Consider the following 19,891-nt stretch of genomic DNA (forward strand, 5'->3'; position numbering starts at 1 on the left):
TACCCTGCGATCCAAGCGCGGTCAACGCCCCAAAACTACAACTCCCAGGGGTCTGTGTGCCGCTAGGGGGCGGGGCTTGCGCCGGGGTCACCCGAGAAGAGGCGATGGCGGAGTCGATGAGGTCTCCGCGCCGCTCTCTGTATAAACTGGTGGGCTCGCCGCCTTGGAAAGAGGCTTTTCGGCAGGTGGGTGTTTGGGCCATGGACACTACCCCAGTCTGACCCGGCTACCCCCGTCTTCTCTGCCTTTGCCTTAGTCCTGCTCTGTGGAGCAGGCGCCAGAGCGCCTGGCGGCTAGTGGAAGCGGATCTCAAACCCAGGCCTCCTGACTGTGGAGTGTGGGATTAGCCTGGGTCGGCCCAGTCCTAGAAAGCCTTGGTTTCGGATTCAGTTTTGTTTTAAATTTGAGTGTGGTCATGACATCCCCTTTTGCACCTCTGCAATAAGACTATCTACTGTTGCTGCGGAGGTGGCCACCGAGAGAGGTACTTTCTATACGTTCGTCTTGTGAGGTAGAGAAGATTTCTACTCTAGAGAGTAGTTAACTGAGGCTTAGAAGAACGCTCCACTTCAGTTCTGGCCTCTCCTGAACACAGTGTGGTTGCTAGTAAGTAATGTTATCCAAGCAAGTAAGCCAACGCAAGAAAGATAGCAGGTACAGCAGAGTTTCTCAGCCTTGACAATGTACATTTTGAGGGTGATGTTATTTGTTGTGGAGGGCTGTTTAAGCCACATCTCTAGCCTCTACCCACTAGATGCTAATAGTCCTACAAGTAGAATCGTGACAACCAAAAAAGTCTCCAAGCATTGCCAAGTGTTCCTTGGGGGACAAAACCTCCCTGAGTTCAGAAACGCTGTTGTACAGGAAGGCCGTTACCACAGCCACGTCTAGAGTAGCAAGAATTTGGAAGGAATGTAAATGTTCTGTAATAGGACGTTGGATGCTGAGATACTATGCACCTGACCATTAAGGAAACTGGGACTGAAGATAGAATAAAAAATATGGTTATATGTAAATTCATGTACAAAGCATTGTAATTGTATGTATCTCTACAGAGGAATATGCAAAAATAACACTAGTTAGTAGTGTGGTTGAAATTTTGTGTCTGTAAACTTTATTTTCCCAACTAATGTAAGAGTGTTTTTTAAAAGTAGAAATGCTTTTTTTTTTCCTCCTCATCTTGCTCTTTTCCAAGAGATGCCTGGAGAGAATGAGAAACAGCCGGGACAGGGTCCTAAACAGGTACCGCCAGGTTGGAAGCAGTATGCCAGGGAAGGCTCAGAACACCTTTCTAGTGCAAGAGGTGATGGAAGAAGAGTGGAATGCTTTGCAGTCAGTGGAGAATTGTCCAGAAGACTTGGCTCAGGTCAGGCTGGGCTATGTGTTTTCAGGGAGGGGGACTATACTACCAAGAACTGCTAGGGTCCTCTTTTACTTGTTTATTCGAGTCCTCTAAACCCACCACCTCCCTACCCCCATTTAGCATTTAACAGCTTTTAACCCAGGCTTTTCTTAATATTAGAGAATTAATTACCCTTAATATTAGACTTGTCTAGATGAATTGTTATGAAATACCAAACTGTAGACCTGCTCATCACTGCAACATCATCATCTATGAAACTAAAAATAAAGAAATTTCACTTCTTGCCTCTATCGTTGGGCATAGACAGGAATCTTTTTCTTTTTTTTTTGTCTTGCTCTGTTGCCCAGGCTGGAGTGCTATGGCGTGATCTTGGTTCACTACAACCTCTGCTTCTCGGATTCAAGCAATTCTCCTGCCTCAGCCTCCCGAGTAGCTGGGATTACAGATGTGTGCCACCATGCCTGGCTAATTTTTTTTCTATTTTTAGCAGGGAAGGGGTGTCACCGTGTTGGCCAGGCGGATCACAAACACCTGACCTGAAGTGATCTGCCCACCTCAGGAATCTCTTTCTAAAACAGTCTCCAGACACTTTCTGATTCTAATCTCAGCCAGCATTGGGAGCCATGTGTGGAAAGGAAACCATTTATAGTGTTTCAGGAAGAGCACTGGACTGGAAGTCAGGAGTTCCAGAATTCAAATCCTGGTTTGGCTATTGACTCATCTTCAATCTGCCTCTCTGAGGTTTAGTTTTCACACTTATAAAATGGAGAAGATAATGTTGTCAGCATTGTAAAGACTATGTAAGAAAATGTGGGCAAATATTTGAAACCATCAATGCACTGTGTAATAATGATGCATTATTCAGTGGCCTTTATGTGTTCTACAATACACCAATGTTTGCCATATAGCACCACAATTTTAGTACTCACAGTAACCCTTTCAGATAGATTTTTATTCCCAATTTACAGAGGCCAAAACTGAGATCTGCAGAGACTAGGAGCTTTTCCTGTGGTTACATAGCCTTGGAAGAATATGTACTTAACTACTACCCTATATCATCTCTCTAAAATTGGGTACCATTATTTTGTCACTGGGTAGTTGGATCATTTGTTGATGACTTCTCAGCATGAAAACATTACCCCACTGTCAGCATATTCTGCAGGAGGACTGGACTGATTTTGTCCAGTAAATCTAGGTTTTCAAGCCAGCCTCCAAGTATGAATCACTGTGGGGCTTAGTTGGTTATTAATACTTCAACTTCTGATACCTCCACTTTCTCTTCCAGTTGGAGGAGCTGATAGACATGGCTGTGCTGGAGGAAATCCAACAGGAGCTGATTGAGCAAGGTAACCCCTAAGAGTAGTCCTTCCTTACCTAAATTTAGCTACCAGAATGCTGTGACCTTTCCTTCAGTCAGGATTAGTTCATAAGTCCCCTTTGTTTACTTCCATCAGTCAAGTATCCAAAAGGATTCTTTTGTACTCGGTTGTCTTGGGTGTCTATCTTCCCAATAATAAGGGTCTCCAGGGTGCTGCTAGGCTTTGTGCTATGAACTTCTCATTTAATGACACTTTTCTCCATGTGACTATCCAGGAGTAACATAGTAGTATTAGAATAGAAGGTGGTGTTCTCATGCAGGTCATACAGCTAGTAAGTGGAGGAGACGGGAAGCAAAATGAGTTGTGTGAATCCAGTTCTCATGTTTATTCTACCATCCTGCCTCTCTATTAATGGGTTAATAGTTCGCTGACAGTGGTGGCTTATGCCTGTAATCCCAGTACTTTGAGAGGCTGAGGCAGGAGTATTGCTTGAGGCCACTTCAAGACCACCATGGGCAATATAACAAGACCCTGTCTCTACAAAAATTAAAAAAAAAAGCTGGGTGTAGTAGCACATACTTGTAGCCTCCTTCAGCCAGAAGGCTGAAGATCACTTGAGCCCAAGAGTTTAAGGTTACAGTGAGCTATAATTGCACCACCTCACTCCAGCCTGGTTGACAGAGTGAGATCCTGTCTCTTAAAAAAAAAAAAAAAAAAAAGCAACTTGCCATCTTACAAGATACAGTGACAGTACATGGTCAGTTAGATCCCTTGACTTGTTCATTTTAAGTGCTGTATTCTCTATTAACTCCTCAGGGCCTTGTGAGCATCGACTCCTTGATGTAGGTGTCCATAGCACTGTGTAGATAGCATAATTTTTTGCCTTATATAGTTAAGACATTTATTCCATGTAGCCCTGATTTGAATAGGCTTTGTTTTTTTGTTTTTTGAGACAGGGTCTCTGCCCAGGCTGGAGTGCAGTGGTGAGATCACGGCCCACTGCCGCCTTGACCTCCTGGGCCCAAGTGATTTTCCCACCTCAGCCTTCTGAATAGCTGGGATCATAGGCATGTGCCACCACCCCTGGCTAATTTTTTTTTTTTAGCTAAAGATGGTAAAAACAAGACAAAAAATTATTTATTTATTTTTTTGAGACAGGTTCTTGCTGTGTTGCCCAGGCTGGAGTGCAGTGGTATGATCATGGCTCACTGTGGCTTCATCCTCCTAGGCTCAACCAATCCTCCCATCTTAGCCTCCTGAGTAGCTGGGACTGCAGGTATGCACCACCGTGACCAGCTACCTTTTTTATTTTTTACAGAAACAAGGTCTCACTCTGTTGCCCAGGCTGGTGATAAACTCCTCCCTGGTCTCAAGTGATCCTCCCATCTGAGCCTCCCAAAGTGTTGAGATGACAGGCGTGAGCCAACATGCCTAGCCTAATTTGTGTGTGTGTGTGTGTAGAGACAGGTCTCAGTGTGTTGTGCAGGCTGGTCTTGAACACCTGGACTCAAATAATCCTCCTACCTCAGCCTCCCAAAGGATTGGGATTACAGACATGAGCCATGGCCCCCAGCCTTAGGCTTCCTTTTGATGACCTGTAAAATGGAGATAATACCCTCTAAGTTTGTTGTAAGGCTTAAACAACATGTGTAGAAGACTTTGGGCATTGCCTGGCACATAGAGAGTTTTCAATAATCAACAGCTATTATGGTGAGGCAAGAGTACACACTGTTGAGTCATACCCCTAAGATTCATTTGGCTTTACCACTTTAATTTGTGTGGGACTGAGCGAAGCACTTAATTTCCCTGTGCCTCAGTTTCTTTACCTTTAAAATAAGAATAATAATAGTGAAGAAGTTAACATATGTAAGGGACTTAAAATAGCATTTGACACATAAGTGCCATGCAAGTGTTAGTTGTTACAACTCTTGCTGTTGATTCCAGTTAGACTATAAATTCTTTAAGATATTATCTTTTCCCTTTCCCCCGCCTACAAAACCTATCTGAGTGGTGAAACTAAGACTCACCAAATGTTTATTTGGGGGCATATTAAACTGATAAATCTGAAGTGACAAGGATTTACTGTGTTGTGCTTACTCAGCCATAAGGAACATTCTAAAGCAGAGGTGGACAGACTTTTTGTGAAGAGCCAGATAGCAAATATTTTACTTTACAGACCATGTGGTGGTCTCTGGCACAACTGTTCAACTCTTCGGTTCTAATGGAAAAGCAGTTATAGTCATTACATAAACAAATAAGCATGGCTGTAGTTTTTTGACTCCTTCCCTAATATCTAGACCAGGTGTCCCCAAACTTTTTACACAGGGGGCCAGTTCACTGTCCCTCAGACCGTTGGAGGGCCGCCACATACTGTGCTCCTCTCACTGACCACCAGTGAAAGAGGTGCCTCTTTCTAAAGTGCGGCAGGGGGCCGGATAAATGGCCTCAGGGGGCCGCAGTTTGGGGACGCCTAAATCTAGACTGTCAGCTCTACAAGGACAGGACAGTCTTTTTCATCTTTGTGCCCCCAGTGACTAGCACATACTAGGTACTGTTGAATGTTTGCTGAGTGAATGAGCACACAGATTCTGAACTACACAGATTTCAAGTATGTGGACATACTTGGAAAACAGATCACTTTTGCTTCAGCAGGGTTGTCCTGACATCAGAAATCAGTTCTCTCTTTTTTTTAAACACATAGTCTTGCTCTGTTGCCCAGATGGGAGTACTGTAGCGCAACCTCTGCCTCCCGGGTTTAAGCATTTCTTCTGCCTCAGCCACCCGAGTAGCTGGGATTACAGGTGTGCACCAACACGCCCAGCTAATTTTTTGTATTTTTTAGTAGAGATGAGGTTTCACCATGTTGGCCAGGCTGGTTTGGAACTCCTGACCTCAAGTGATTTGCCTGTCTTGGCCTCCCAAAGTGCTAGTATTACAGGCGTGAGCTGCGCCTGGCCATCCATCAGTTCTCTTTGTCAGCTTTTTTTAGTTGCCTGTGGGACCCTGATATTCCATATGCTCCTATGGCCTCTGGAGATGTGTGTGAAAATTGTCTTCTTGTGTCTTAGCTTACTTCTTGTGCTCACAAAAAGGGGACAGAGAGGAGGGAGAGAGATTCAACAGCCTGAGAGCAGTAAAAACTAGTGACTGGTTTTGTGGTTTTGCCCAAATATTTCCCTTGTGTGACAGAAGCCTTTGGAAGTGAAGCTTAGAATTAAATACAGGGCAACCTGAAGCATGGTGAAGCACTCCAACTGCCTTTGCCTTGCAGAGCAGTCGATCATCAGCGAGTATGAGAAGAGCTTGCAGTTTGATGAAAAGTGTCTCAGTGTCATGCTGGCTGAGTGGGAGGCAAACCCACTCATCTGTCCTGTATGTACAAAGTAAGAGTTAAAACCTTTTCAGCATTATTGATTCCCATTCCCCACTCTTGAGTGGCATTTCCCCCCACATTTGTTGCCTGAAAAGGTTTGAAGATCCAGGTCTGGTGGCCATGATGCTCTGGGATCTTAATTCTGCTTCTAGGTACAACCTGAGAATCACAGGCGGTGTGGTCGTGTGTCAGTGTGGCCTGTCCATCCCATCTCATGTGAGTGTTTCACACAGATTTTGTGACACTTCTTCCCACATATATCACTTTCTTGAAGACCCTCCAGTGCTGGCTTGGAGCCCACTGTGTATGTTTCTTCCCAATTTTATGTTCAGTGGTGTCACATTGATAGCTTCAAATCAGCCATGGTGAGAATATATATGGCATGAAAATTGGCAAACAGTACACATCAGGGCTTTTAGAGCCCTGGAGAGCCACCACTGCTTAAGTTTTTTAATGGAGACCTCAGCTTGGAATTGGGAATGCCTGTATCTCATGTTCCATAAAAATTTTCTATATATGAAGCCATACCCAATTCAGGATTTAAGCTTCAGTAATCTTAAAATACAGAAGGAGCCCTTTTATCTGGCATGATGTGGACTGAAGTGCAAATCTGCCAGTTAATTGAGCAGTTGGTTAAAGAGGCAAATTATAAAAATAAAATATTTTATGGAAAGTTTCAAACACATAAATTTATTTGACAGCCTTTGAGTGTGGCTCTGCTGGTTGGAGAGCTGAGTCACCTGTTTTATTTTTATTTTCAGACAGAGTCTCACTGTGTTGCCCAGGCTGGAGTGCAGTGGTACAATCTTGGCTCACTGCAACCTCCGCCTCCTGAGTTAAAGCAAATCTTCTGTCTCAGCCTCCTGAGTACCTGGGATTACAGGTGTGTGCCACCACACTCGGCTAATTTTTGTATTTTTTTTCTTTTTCTTGTTATTTCTTTTTTTCTTTGTTTCTTAATTTTTGTATTTTTAATAGAGATGGAGTTTCACCAGTACAAACTCCTGACTCAGGTGATCCACCCGCCTTGGCCTCCCAAAGTGCTGGGATTACAGGTGTGAGCCACCAAGCCTGGCTGGGTCACCTTCTTTATATAACCAACTCCTATAATATACAGTCCAGAGTTTCCAGTTTTAATTCCATAAAGTGGATCAAGCAGCTGAGTATACAACTTTGAAATTTTTTCCTCCCCATCGTTTACCTAATTCTGTAGCTCTTTCTCTTTTTTTTAAAGCAGCTCATCTTTTAGAGTGTTTCCTAAACTTTTCACTTAAAAATAAAACTTCATTATCATTCCCCTGTATCATTGATTTACTTAATAAGTAATGTTACTGAGTTACAGTAGCAAGTTCAAGTAACCCAAGCAGAGCTGGGAGCAAATACTAATAGTTGTTGGTAAGGATGCACTCAGCTGGTAAGGGCAGAGGCAGAGGGAGGCTGGAAAGTAGTCTGCAATCTCTGAGTGTTCTTCCTGCCATGTGTGGCTGTCAGTGTGTTTTACAACAGGAGTAGAGGGTATTGGTTAATTTGGAGAGGCAGTTAAATGGAGATTGGTTAAGAGATCTTCTTGGTACAGTCATGGACCCAAGAGTATCCTTAAGCCTCCAAAGAATCAAGCCATCACAGTGAGCCACAATTACATTGGTTGGCATAAGGAGTGAGGATTTTCAGTCTGTTGGCTATCAAGTCACTAAGATGAGGTTGAACTTTTTTATTTTGTAGTCTTCTGACTTGACAGAGCAGAAGCTTCGTGCCTGTTTAGAGGGTAGTATAAATGAGCACAGTGCACATTGTCCCCACACACCTGAATTTTCAGTCACTGGAGGAACAGAAGAAAAGTCCAGTCTTCTCATGAGCTGTCTGGTAAGCCTCTCATGGAACCCAGACTGTGGTGGGGTCTGTGGTTGGTTTTATTCTCACCTTGATAGAAGTAATGGCCTAGAAACAGGTAAATGTTTAATGCAGTTTATTCTCTAAGGAATTTACTTGCATAGAAAAGTGAAGGTAACAAGTCATTTCAACTCAAAGGCCAATCATTCCCTGAAAAGAGAAGGGAAGATGCAGCGTAGGATCATGACAAGAGGATTGCTCTGGGAGTTAGGATGCCCGGCTCCACACCTGCTCTTGTTAGATCAGCAGTGGTCATTTTGGATTCAGCTGGTAATTTCAGAGTCAGAAGACCTAGATAGGCCACACTGGCATCACTTTTGCTGAAGGAAACAGGGCAGAAAGCATAGCAGGGCAGCATTAGGTTTGGCTGTCAGCAGAGTTTTCACAGAGGTCCAAGGGCTAGTCACTAGCCTGAGTGACAGCTGAGGTGTGAGGGACAGAAGACAAGTGGGTATGGGAACCACCTGTCTTAGAAGTCTTAAGCATGCTATAGGAACCAGTATCTCTTATAACCATGCAACATATATGTATGTGTGTGTATATATATCCACACAAACACACATAAAATCAGTAAAATATATATTATTATTGCTTTTTGGTCCCAGGGGAATTTTGGGATTAGGCGCATGCTGTACTTTAGGAAGTTTATAGCCATGGCCTTCTACTGAGTATTTAGAATTCCTTCATGGCCCTCTAATTCCAAATGCAATTAACCTATAGGGGTCATTTTTATTATAAGCAGCATTGCCTAGTAACACAGCCATTTCACCTTTATCAAGTTTCTTCCGTAGGTACTTAATTCTACTCATTCATTAAAAAAAATTAACTGAGGACTTACTAAAATTCAGAAATACATATCTCTCACAGAGCTCAAGTCTTGGGTTGGTAATAAGAGAACAGAATAAACAGGCAGTACCCCTGGAAAACTGTAGCGGGAGGGCTTATGGGAGTTCAGAGGAGGGTAATGTCACTTACGGTGACACCTTCCTGGAGGAGGCATTTAACTTGGCCTTAAAGCATGGAATGGATCTGGACAGACATGGAGATCTGGCGAGTTGTAGGGGTAGAGCTTAAGTGGAAGATCTCTACATGAAGAACAAGGCAGAGAAGCAGGAAACTGGAGTGTATACAAAGAGCATCTTGTTCTGCTTAGCTGGAGCATTAAGTTCATGAGGGAGAGGGTAGTTCCTGTTAGAAATAGGAAACAGATTCAGAGGAGTGAAGTAATCTGGCCAGAATTTTACTACTAAGTGATAGAGCTGGTATTAGACCCCCGACCTTTCTGGTTCCAGTGTCCCTGCTGTTTCCTGCTCCAGGCTCAGGCCTTGGTGGAAGGATGCCATTTTCCATCAGCTTGCATGGAAAGAAACATAGTACATGAAAGTTCAAATGAAACCCCTTACTACTTCCTGTTGATTACAGGCATGTGTTCTCCTGTCCCAGCTACCCAGCACTGGTTGCAGATGCTCGAGTATGCAGGTGCTTTCAGGCTTCTGTGCTGTTTATTCCGCTCTGCCTGAATGCCTTTGACTCCTCCCCCTCCATTTAAGGATCATTTGCACAGATATTTATTGAGCACTACAATATGCCATGTACTTCATTCAGCCTGATTCCTCACATGGAATTGGCCAGTCTTGGCCAGACATGGTGGCTTGTCTATAATCCCAGCACTTTGGGAGGCCAAAGCAGGCAGATCCCTTGAGGTTAGAAGTTCAAGACCAGCCTGGCCAACATGGTGAAACCCCATCTCTACTAAAAATACAAAAATGAGCCGGGCATGGTGGTGGGTGCCTGTAATCCCAGCTACTTGGGAGGCTGAGGCAGGAGAATTGCTTGAACCTGGAAGGTGGAGGTTGTAGTGAGCCGAGATCACACCACTGCACTCCAGCCTGGGTAACAGAGTGAGACTGTGTCTCAGAAACAGAACTGATGGCCAGGTGTGGTGGTTCATGCCTGTAATCCCCAGACTTTGAGAGGTCAAGGTGGGTGGATCATCTGAGGTCAGGAGTTTGAGACCAGCCCGGCCAACACGATGAAACCCTGTTTTTACTATAAAAAATTAGCCAGGCATGGTGGCATATGCCTGTAATCCCAGCTATTTGGGAGGCTGAGGAAGGAGAATCGCTTGAACCCGGAAAGCAGATAAAGTGAGTGGGTATCTCACCACTGTACTCCAGTCTGGGCAGCAAGAGCAACACCCCATTTTTTTTTTTTTAAAAAAACGGCCAGTTCAGGAGTCCATTCCTTTGGAGTCTGTTACCATTCTCAGTAAACCTAAGGAGGGCTGGCAGAGGGGAATTAGCTGGTCTCTCCTTGGGCTTCCACTGTACCTCGTGCCATGTCACCTATAATAGTGTTGCAGTTACTGCTCCTCTTTGTCAATACGGACAAAGATACAAAGATACGGACCTTTGAGGGCAAGGTCCGTATCTTTTACTCCCTGTGCTCGGCATATATTAATAAATAGGTGCTTAATATGCTTGTACAAATGAGTTAAGGTGGAGGGAGGAGAGCTGAAGAGGCACAAGTCAGATGGTTTTGGCTTCTGCCTTCTTGGTAAGATGAACAAGTGAGTCATCCACACAGATTATAATGGTGTCTGGAGCTCTTTAAGTATGAAAATCCAAATGCTCAGGGGTATGAGAAGGGCAATTAGAGTAAGCGGAAGACTGCCTAACTGCTGAGTGTACAGCTTCAGCTCAGCATATACTTGTTATGGACCCCGGTTATCCACTCACCTAACCATCAGTGCTGTGGCTCAGAGCAGCAGTGAAGCCAAGTGGGTAGTGAGGTTTGGGAGGTGAGTGCTATGCAGCAGTCCTGGAGATCGTAGTTGGCAGTGTGGGCTCTGGGGTGGGAAGGGAGACCATTGTTGGGTAAGTCAGGGGAGGTGGGGGGGTCACAGCGAACATGAGAAGCACAGCCAGGTGCTGTGGCTCATGCCTGTAATCCCAGCACTTAGGAAGGCTGAGATGGGTGGATCACTTGAGGCCAGGAATTCAAGACTCATCTGGGCAACATGATGAAACCCCATCTCTACTAAAAATACAAAAATTAGCCAGGCATGGAGGCTCATACCTGTACTCCCAGCTACTCATGAGGGTGAAGTGGGAGGACGGCTTGAGCTCAGGTGGCAGAGGTTGCAGTGAATCGAGATGACGGTATTGTGCTCCAGCCTGGGCGACAGGGAGATTATGCCTAAAAAATAAAAAAACAAGAAACAGGAGGGTAAAAGACAAAATTGTATTCTTTAGGTTCCGAGTTCAACATTTGGAAAGGCAGACATTTGGAATGCTCTAGTTCAGCGTGCCACTCAACCTTTGGTTTTCACTTAAGGGGGAATCAAGGACCACTGGGTTAGAATTTGGCGAGGTCAGGGTGTAGGGTAGCTCAGCATAAATGTTGAGGATGTGTTGGAAGATAGATGGGGTGCGTTGCAGAAGATGGTGATGTATTATAAGGACTAGGAATATTTCAGATGTGAAGGTGCTCAGGTGGTGGTCATGGGGATGGAACATGCTAAACTACCTATTAGCAGGGCTATAGTGCCTTTTAGAGAAAGCGAAATATATTACCTGTGGAAGTGGTAAGAAACAAGGGTAACCTATTTATGCCTAGTGTTCCATTATTGGACACTAAACCTGTGGGAGTTACTGATGCCTTACTGCTCAAGGTCATCCCCAAATTCTGATTTTTCACACAAAAAATTTGCATAAATGGGTTAAGGACAAACTGGATTCCTTAGCATATTGGTGGGCTGAGCCATCAAGGAATTGGGAGCCAGTTTTACACTCAGGTGCTTACTGATATTACAAATCAAGGGGAAGACAGTTTTCTGCCTATACTGATCATGCATGGTTTGTACCTCCCCTGTGATACATACCTGCATCAATCTTGTGTAGATTTGGAGTCTCATCTTCCTGCTGGGCTTTAAAGGCCCCAGGCCATCAAGAATTTGAATACAGTCTTTCTGGTCACTGGTTTCCTGAGGGTAAGGATGTTTGATTAGTTCATCTACAGGATTTAATCTTAGCTTGAAGACTATATTGATGCCAATGGTTTCCAAGGCAGTTGTTTGAAGGCTGCAGGGCAGAGGCCCAGCAAAGCAAGAGGGGCAGTCATCAGTGGCCTCCTTGACAAACGACACTAGTGATGACTGTCATGACTAGAATACAATTTAAGCTAATTATCTTCCTGTTTAAACCTAGGCTTGTGATACTTGGGCTGTGATCCTCTAGAGCCAGCTTGGAGTCACATCATTCTAATCAGCTGAAGACAACTCATTCCCTCTGAGGAGCCTTGTACATATAAGTCTTTTATTTATAACTTATTTTGTATTGAAACTTTTCAGTGATACTGAATGAAAAAAAAAAGAAAAACCTTTTCCAGCATCTGTTCTTGTTTTTTTTGTGACGCAGGTTGAAGGGGGAGGAATAGAAAAGACAAACTGCCTTGGAGGAGATAAACCAATTTTATTGTCTATTATGTTATACAAAAATCTACAAATAATAGATTTGTACAGAAAAAAAGTGGTAATAAATGAGAGCGTAAAACATATATAATTTAAATTTGGTATTTTTTTTTCCCATGATATTAGGATGATAATCATTTCAAAGCATGTGTCTAGCTTCAGACTTGGATTTGTCCAATGGCCAAAGCCTGCCGTAAAACTATGGCTTTCAGTGTCTGTCTGCTCTACTTGCTCTTGACAAAACTTTTGAGGTCTTCAAGAAAAGTAATGTACTCCTGGTGCTCCAGGGCTGTGCTGAGCTCCACCAACTCATCTGCAAAAGTGTTGTCCACCCCTCGGTCCGCAAGGAAATCCATTAGGTGGTCATATAGGGCCTGCAAAAAACAACATTTACTAGTTAAAAAAAAATCTCTAATTTCCATTAAAATTCTTCTTTCTCTCCTTGAACTAGGACCCTCCTTTGCAAGGTCCAAAAGGTTCCCACATCTTATCAAGCACTCACCCAGTCCAGGGAATCTGTGTTGAGTGTATAATTAGTGTCCTTCCATTCCGAGTCGCCAGTGGACTGAAAGCTGACTTCCCTGATGGAGAAGATGTCACTCTCAGCCTCATCCTCTTGTCCAACCTGAGAAGAAACAGTATCTGGGGAAACTGAAGGGTTTTCCAGGGCAAGCCAGACTCATGCAAAGAAAAGGGGGTCACTGGCAGCGTATCACTCATTAGGTTTTAACCCTCTTCCCTCACTCCATACCTCTCCCTCTCCTGGCTTTGCTAGTCTAAGCTTGAAAATCTTTAAATGTCTGCTAAAAGGGACAGGAAGTTCCCGAGAGACACGCTGTGTTCCCCAGGGGTACCAAGGGGCTAGCACTCCATCCTGCATACCTCATCTTCTGGATAATGACAGTCCAGCACAAGGGCCTTCTTGCCATCATTCTTTATAACTTCAACCACGAAATTGGGAGTTGACGTCAACTCAGGCTGGGAAAAGAAACAAGAAGTCAATACATGCCATTGCTGGAAGGAGATGGATGCCTGGATCAGGGATCTCAGTTCAGAGTGTCTGATGGCCACCACTGTTAGGATACAATGTAGCCATTTTAATAGTCTTATGCCATACTGTTCCCAAATGAAGAGCTTTATCTCTTCATAGCTCAGGCCTATAATCCCAACACTTTGGGAGGTTGAGGAGGGTGGTTCACCTGAGGTCAGTAGTTTAAGACCAGTATGGCCAACACGGTGAAACCCCATCTCTACTAAAAATACAAAAATTAGCCAGACGTGGTAGCAGGCACCTATAATCTCAGCTACTCAGGAGGCTGAGGCAGGAGAAATCACTGGAGCCTGGGAGGCAGAGGTTGCAGTGAGCCACGATCTTGCTATTGCACTCCAGCCCAGGCTGACGGCAGTGAGACTCCATCTCCAAAAGAAAAAATAAATAAAAGGATACCAGCCTCAGCCATGTGCCAATTAACTGAGTTTCTATCAGTCCCTTAACATTCCAAGCCTTTTTCTCCACCCATATATTGCAGAGTCTTCCTAAAGTTTCAAGATCTCTTTCTAGCTTGACTGTTCCAAGAGTCTTCATAAGGGACCAGGGTCAAAGGCTGGGGAACCTGGTTAAATGGCCATCCTTATGGCTGAGTAACAGCAGCAACTTTTCCTAATGGTGAGCTCTGGGAGCAGACTGGGTCCAATGTCAGGGAAATAATAGTTGGGGTGGCTGGTAAAGAAGCATACCAGAGAGCTATGCTGACCACACCAGGTCATGAAACAACACTGTATTGATGGCTGCTTTGGCAGAAGCTCTAGGGACTCTGTGGCCCTCATACTGGCTGGCTACTAGGCTGGGCACAGCACTTCTTAAAAATGTTGGAAGAGGCTGAGCATGGTGGCTCACGCCTGTAATCACAGCACTTTGGGAGGCCCAGGTGGGCGGAACACTTGAGTTCAGGAGTTCGAGGCCAGCCTGGCAAACATGGTGAAACTCCATCTCTACTAAAAATGCAAATATTAGCTGGTTGTGGTGGTGCATGCCTGTAATCCCAGGTACTCGGGAGGCTGAGGCTGGGGAGTCACTTGAACCTGGGAGGCGGAAGTTGCAGTGAGCAGAGATTGCACCACTGCACTCTAGACTGGGCAATGGAGTGAGACCCTGTCTCAAAAAAAAAAAAAACAAAAAAACTCCCTATCATGGGAAAGGTTGAGACCATTTCATATCCTTTCCATTAAGAGAATACTGTCCTCACTTCATCTACTTGATTGTAAAAAAAAAAAAAAAATAAAAAGAGAATATTGGCCAAACTACTAAGCCTGAGCTGGCAGACAGCAACATATTCGGTCCCTGGGAAAAGAAAGAAAAGGGAGCCACAGTGCTGTTAAAGCTGGTCAGAAACCACTGATTGCTCCTGCCTCAGTCTCCTGCATAGCTGGAACCACAGTCATGTGCCACCATTAGAGGCAGGGTCTTGCCATGTTCCTCAGGCTGGTCTCAAACTCCTGGCCTCAAGGGATCTTTCCAGCTTGGCCTCCCAAAGTGCTCCTCTGAGCCCCAGGGACAGCCTGTCAGAACTTAGGTAAAAGCTGATTACAGTGTTAAGCTTACCTCCTGTTCTTCAGCCTTCTGCCCTTGGGAGGGTTCCTCCCCACCATCAAATGTTGGTGGGATGCTGTTGTTAATGTTGAAAGTGACAGTGATTCTAAAAGGGCAAGAGACAACAGACAAGGCAGCTTTTAACTGAGTAGGCTAACACATAAACATGGAGGTCTGCTACAGTTAAAAAGGCCTATTGAAACAATGTCTCTATCCTGGCTGGCAGTTTCATGCAGAACTTCAAACAGGGTTGGGTGCCTACCTCCAATTCCCAGTGACTCAGCAGGTCTGAAGTGTGCCTACCATGTGACAGCTGCTGGAAGCCAAAGCTGGCCTCAGTTTATCTCAGCCAAACAAGTCATGCATGGGTTACTCCCAACAGGCCAGTATCCCAGGGCTCACTGCCGTGTGTTGACTGGGCATCTCATGTCCATAGTCAGCAGACACTGCTTACCCTGGTCTTACCAGGGAACGCTTAGTGAAAATAAGGACCTGAGAAGCTTGTGAGACGGAACAGAAGCCCCTTTAAAGCCTTCCCTATCAGAAAATCCGCCCTGCAAGGAAAGGAAGGAGCAATGGAAGGTGAGAGCACCCTGGCCCCAGGAGGGGGATGCCTCACAAAGAACAAAGGCTGTAGTAGAGCCATTCTTCAGAGTACTTATGGGGAGTTTTATCATCACAAAGCAGGCCAGAAAAACCAACTAATGACAATTTTAAGGTGCAAGAATCCACACATGACAAATCATGTTCCAAAGTTTGATTTAAAATTCCTGAGGTTTAGAACTAGATAGACCTGCTGGACTACGCAACTTGGGCAGTACCATTCAAGAGTACATTGGCCGGGCGCGGTGGCTCAAGCCTGTAATCCCAGCACTTTGGGAGTCCGAGGCGGGTGGATCACGAGGTCAAGAGATCGAGACCATCCTGGTCAACATGGTGAAACCCCGTCTCTACTAAAAATACAAAAAAATTAGCTGGGCATGGTGGCGTGTGCCTGTAATCCCAGCTACTCAGGAGGCTGAGGCAGGAGAATCGCCTGAACCCAGGGGGCGGAGGTTGTGGTGAGCCGAGATCGCCCCATTGCACTCCAGCCTGGGTTACAAGAGCGAAACTCCGTCTCAAAAAAAAAAAAAAAAAAAAAAAGTACATTAAGTGCTGCCTCCTCGACTTGTGCTAACTAGCTGCTGTGCCAATGAAGTTACTTCTCCACAGTAACAGTGGCAGTCTGAAGTTGACAAAATTGTATTTAATTCCAACTGTGCTGACCAAGCTGAGCTCCTGGGCACAGAAATGCAATGATGTTCGCCAGAGTATTATTTTTAATAGCCCCCAAATAGCTGTGAAAAGCTTGTGCAAATGGTCTTTAAATGAGATTACAGAAGACACAACTGACCTGTGTATGGGAAAAAACACACTATCCAATAGGCAAAGAGAACTAGGACCTTACTTCACACCATACTAAAAATGGATCCGAGACCTAAACTAAGACCTAAAACTAGAAAACGCTTTGAAAAAAATAAGGCATCAATCTTCGCAACCTTGGGTTAGGCAGTGGTTTCTTGGATGTGACACTAAAAAAGCACAAGTTGCACTTGGTCAATCAGAAGAAAAGTAAAAAAGCCCAAGTGACCAAGAAAAAACAAACAAACAAAAAAACAAACAAAATTAATAACTTTTGTGTCAGAGGACATTACCAAGAATGAAAAGAAAACCCACGAGATGGGATGGTAATACTTGCAAATCGCTAATGTGATAAGAGAATTATACCCAGAATAAACTAAAGAACTCTTAAAACCCAACAATTAAAAAGGTAAACAGGCTGGGCAGCATGGCTCACACCTGTAATTGGAGCACTTTGGGAGACCCAGGCAGGTGGATGATGAGGTCAGGAGTTCAAGACCAGCCTGGCCAACACTAAAACACAGAAATTAGCCAGGTATGCGCCTATAATCCCAGTTACTCAAGAGGCTGAAGCAGGAGCATTGCTTGAACCCAGGAAGCAGAGGTTGCAGTTAGCCGAGATCCTGCCACTGCACTCCAGCCTGTGTGACAGAGCAAGACTCCGTGGGGTAGGGGGAAAGCTACATATTATGACTCCGTTTATATGAAATGACCAAAAGAGGCGATCTATAGAGAAAGTAGCTCAGTGACTGCCTGGGGTGGCTAGCTGGAGGAATCAGGAGTGACTGCTAATGGGTATTCTTTGGGGATGACAATGTTCTAGAATTAGGCAGTGGTATCTGATGCATAATTCTATGAGGACTAAGAAACAATTTAATAAGCTTCAATAAATGGGTAAATTTTATGGCATATAAATTAAATCTTGTTAAAGCTGTCACTTAAAAAAATTATTAAAGGCTGGGTGCGGTGGTTCACGCCTGTAATCCCAGCACTTTGGGAGGCCGAGGCCGGCAGATCATGAGGTCAGGAGATCAAAACCATTCTGGCAAAAATGGCAAAACCCTGTCTCTACTAAAAATACAAAACTAGCCAGGCGTGGTGGCACATGCCTGTAATCCCAACTAACTCAGGAGGCTGAGGCAGGAGAATCGCTTGAACCTGGGAGGCAGAGGGTGCACTGAGCCGAGATCATGCCATTGCACTCCAGCCTGGGCAACTCCGTCTCCAAAAAAAAAAAAAAAGTTATATATACATCATAAGGTCAATTACAAAGGAAATTCACTTTTAAAAACCTGGAAGGGCCGGGCGCGGTGGCTCAAGCCTGTAATCCCAGCACTTTGGGAGGCCGAGGCGGGTGGATCACGAGGTCAAGAGATCGAGACGGTCCCGGTCAACATGGTGAAACTCCGTCTCTACTAAAAATACAAAAATTAGCTGGGCATGGTGGCGTGTGCCTGTAATCCCAGCTACTCAGGAGGCTGAGGTAGGAGAATTGCCTGAACCGAGGAGGCGGAGGTTGCGGTGAGCCGAGATCACGCCATTGCACTCCAGCCTGGGTAACAAGAGCGAAACTCCGTCTCAAAAAAAAAAAAAAAAAAAAAAAAACTGGAAGATGCTAAACGTTTATCTGTGTAATAAGATTATGGACGACTATAATGCAAAAAAAGTGTAAACCCTTAACAGTTAGCTTAGAAGATGGGAGAGCTGCCTTAGGTCACAAACTCCCAAGCTCTGATGGCAGCCCTGACTACAGTGTAACCCCATCCTGTTACACAGAAGTTACATTTACATGTTGCATTTTCACCCACTCTAGACATTAAGAGATCAGGGTCCTACCTTACTGGGGCTGTAAACCAGAGATCAATCTGGTTCTGTCAGTACTTTTTTGTGTTCATTTTTGTCTCCTTAGTAACCAGCCCACAGCAAATCTGTGTTCAGTGAATCAACTATCTGAACTTATGAATTTGTCCAAATGAATCCTTCATTCTCTTGAAAACCATTTATCAAAGTATCCACACCTGAACTCGGCTCTTCTGGGGATGACCCATGACAGGTCTTGCAGGGTAATGGAGTTGGTGCCCTGGAATCCCCAGACCAGTACTTACGTTTCCCCGGCAACTTTCCGCACTAATTTAGCTTCTGTCCCATTCAGTTCCAGCTCCCAACCTCCAGACATCTTAGGGAGGGTTTTATGCTTCTGGATTTTCCTTTCCTCCTTAATTTCATCACTCAGGAAATCAACAAAAGCTTTGTCTCCTAGAAATCCAGATACATAGAAAGAGAAGCCAGTTAGTCTAAAACATAAAACTATTACCCAGGTTATTGCAGCCAGAAATCTGGCCTGTTTCTAATCTCTCTGCTATTATGGTTACTCCGGAAGCCTCAGTTTCCTTTTCTGTAAAAATAACACAACAGTATTGGGAAGCTAAGCTTGATTTTGGAAAAGTGACTTCCAACAGTGAACGCATTGCCCCCCTTCTGCTATAAAGCAGAACTTCCAGACATCCTCTTCCACTTGCCAAACGATTTAACTATGCTATTTTCAATCACGACCTTGGGCCTTCCCAAAGGTCCACTTTCGAGAGACTAAGGCTAAGGATAAAGGTACCTTCTAGTATTTATCTATCCCGTTCCAACAGAAAATGAAACTGGTGGAAAGGAGAGGTGGGGGGAAGTATGATCACACGTGGGTTTAACCCGCTGGTTGCCAATGAATGGAATAATGTCCCAGATCTCGGAGGTCGGCTGCAGGCCCCACTCCTGGTCTACGTTTTTCCTCTGTGGACCGCAAACCCCAACAACACCCCTGGCCCGCGTGCGTGAACTTCACCTTCGGTGTGCAGGGCGCCGCAGCCACAGCCGCAGGCGCAGGGCCCGTGAGGCCGCAGGAGGCCCGGCCGCTGCTCGGAACCCGCGCGCACGCTGAGCAGCCCGAAGGGCCGGGCGCACAGGCGGGGCGCCGGCTGCAGGAGCTGCCGGAATGGCGAAGCAGGCGAGGCGGGGGCCGCGGCGCGGAGGCCGGCAACGGAGGAGGCCAGCACACGGGGCACGCAGCGTAGCAGAGGCAGCATCGCGGAGAGGACTGCGAACACGTGCAGACGCAAAGGACAACCCGGGCCTAGGCGCCCCGCGACTTAGCCTGCCGCCGGAAGCCCCGCCCAGCCAGGAAGCGCTTCTCGCGCCGGCGCTCTGAAGACCTAAGGCCAGTGGGCGGAATCTCGCCCTCTGCTGGAGACCTCCGGGGCAGCCCGGGAAGCCTCGCATCTTTTCCCGAGTTTTCTTGCTGCGTTAGCCTGAGTCAGCTGTCCGAAGCTGTTTAATGCCCTCTGGTGGCTGCTTACACATTTTCCACCTACTGTTCTCAAGGCACGCCAGGGTTTTGGGCTGCCTGGAATGCACTCTTGTCTCCCCCCGCTTTTACCAGACCCTTACACGGTCACGTTCCTCTAGGAGGCTGTGGTGTTACTATGTGTGTGCATATATA

General features: G+C 45.3%; 2 protein-coding genes across 5 annotated transcripts; one reads left to right on the top strand and one right to left on the bottom strand.

Annotated features, from left to right (window-relative positions):
• The first annotated feature begins 49 nt into the window (after nucleotides 1-49).
• On the top strand, nucleotides 50-12,507 carry RPAIN (RPA interacting protein). 4 transcript variants are annotated; one of them, XM_003931356.3, is made up of 7 exons: nucleotides 52-185; nucleotides 1,196-1,366; nucleotides 2,649-2,709; nucleotides 5,954-6,065; nucleotides 6,208-6,271; nucleotides 7,778-7,918; nucleotides 12,154-12,507. In XM_003931356.3, the coding sequence occupies exons 1-7, from the start codon at nucleotides 105-107 to the stop codon at nucleotides 12,181-12,183; spliced, it is 660 nt and encodes a 219-aa protein (XP_003931405.1). In that variant the 5' UTR covers nucleotides 52-104; the 3' UTR covers nucleotides 12,184-12,507. The 4 variants fall into 4 exon arrangements, with proteins under 4 accessions (XP_074244615.1, XP_003931405.1, XP_010340273.1 ...); XM_010341971.2 differs by lacking the exon at nucleotides 7,778-7,918 and having other exon boundaries at nucleotides 53-185; XM_074388514.1 differs by lacking the exons at nucleotides 5,954-6,065; nucleotides 6,208-6,271; nucleotides 7,778-7,918 and adding an exon at nucleotides 3,841-3,958 and having other exon boundaries at nucleotides 50-185.
• Nucleotides 12,505-19,585, bottom strand: C1QBP (complement C1q binding protein). The gene is made up of 6 exons (XM_039476338.2): nucleotides 19,238-19,585; nucleotides 18,513-18,663; nucleotides 15,019-15,112; nucleotides 13,299-13,394; nucleotides 12,919-13,041; nucleotides 12,505-12,790 (listed from the first exon to the last, which is right to left on the bottom strand). Exons 1-6 carry the CDS (start codon nucleotides 19,476-19,478, stop codon nucleotides 12,641-12,643), a joined length of 855 nt encoding a protein of 284 aa, XP_039332272.1. The 5' UTR covers nucleotides 19,479-19,585; the 3' UTR covers nucleotides 12,505-12,640.
• Between the last annotated feature and the right edge of the window lie 306 nt (nucleotides 19,586-19,891).

Source organism: Saimiri boliviensis, chromosome 17 (assembly GCF_048565385.1).
Source record: "Saimiri boliviensis isolate mSaiBol1 chromosome 17, mSaiBol1.pri, whole genome shotgun sequence".
Classification (NCBI taxonomy): Eukaryota; Metazoa; Chordata; class Mammalia; order Primates; family Cebidae; genus Saimiri; species Saimiri boliviensis.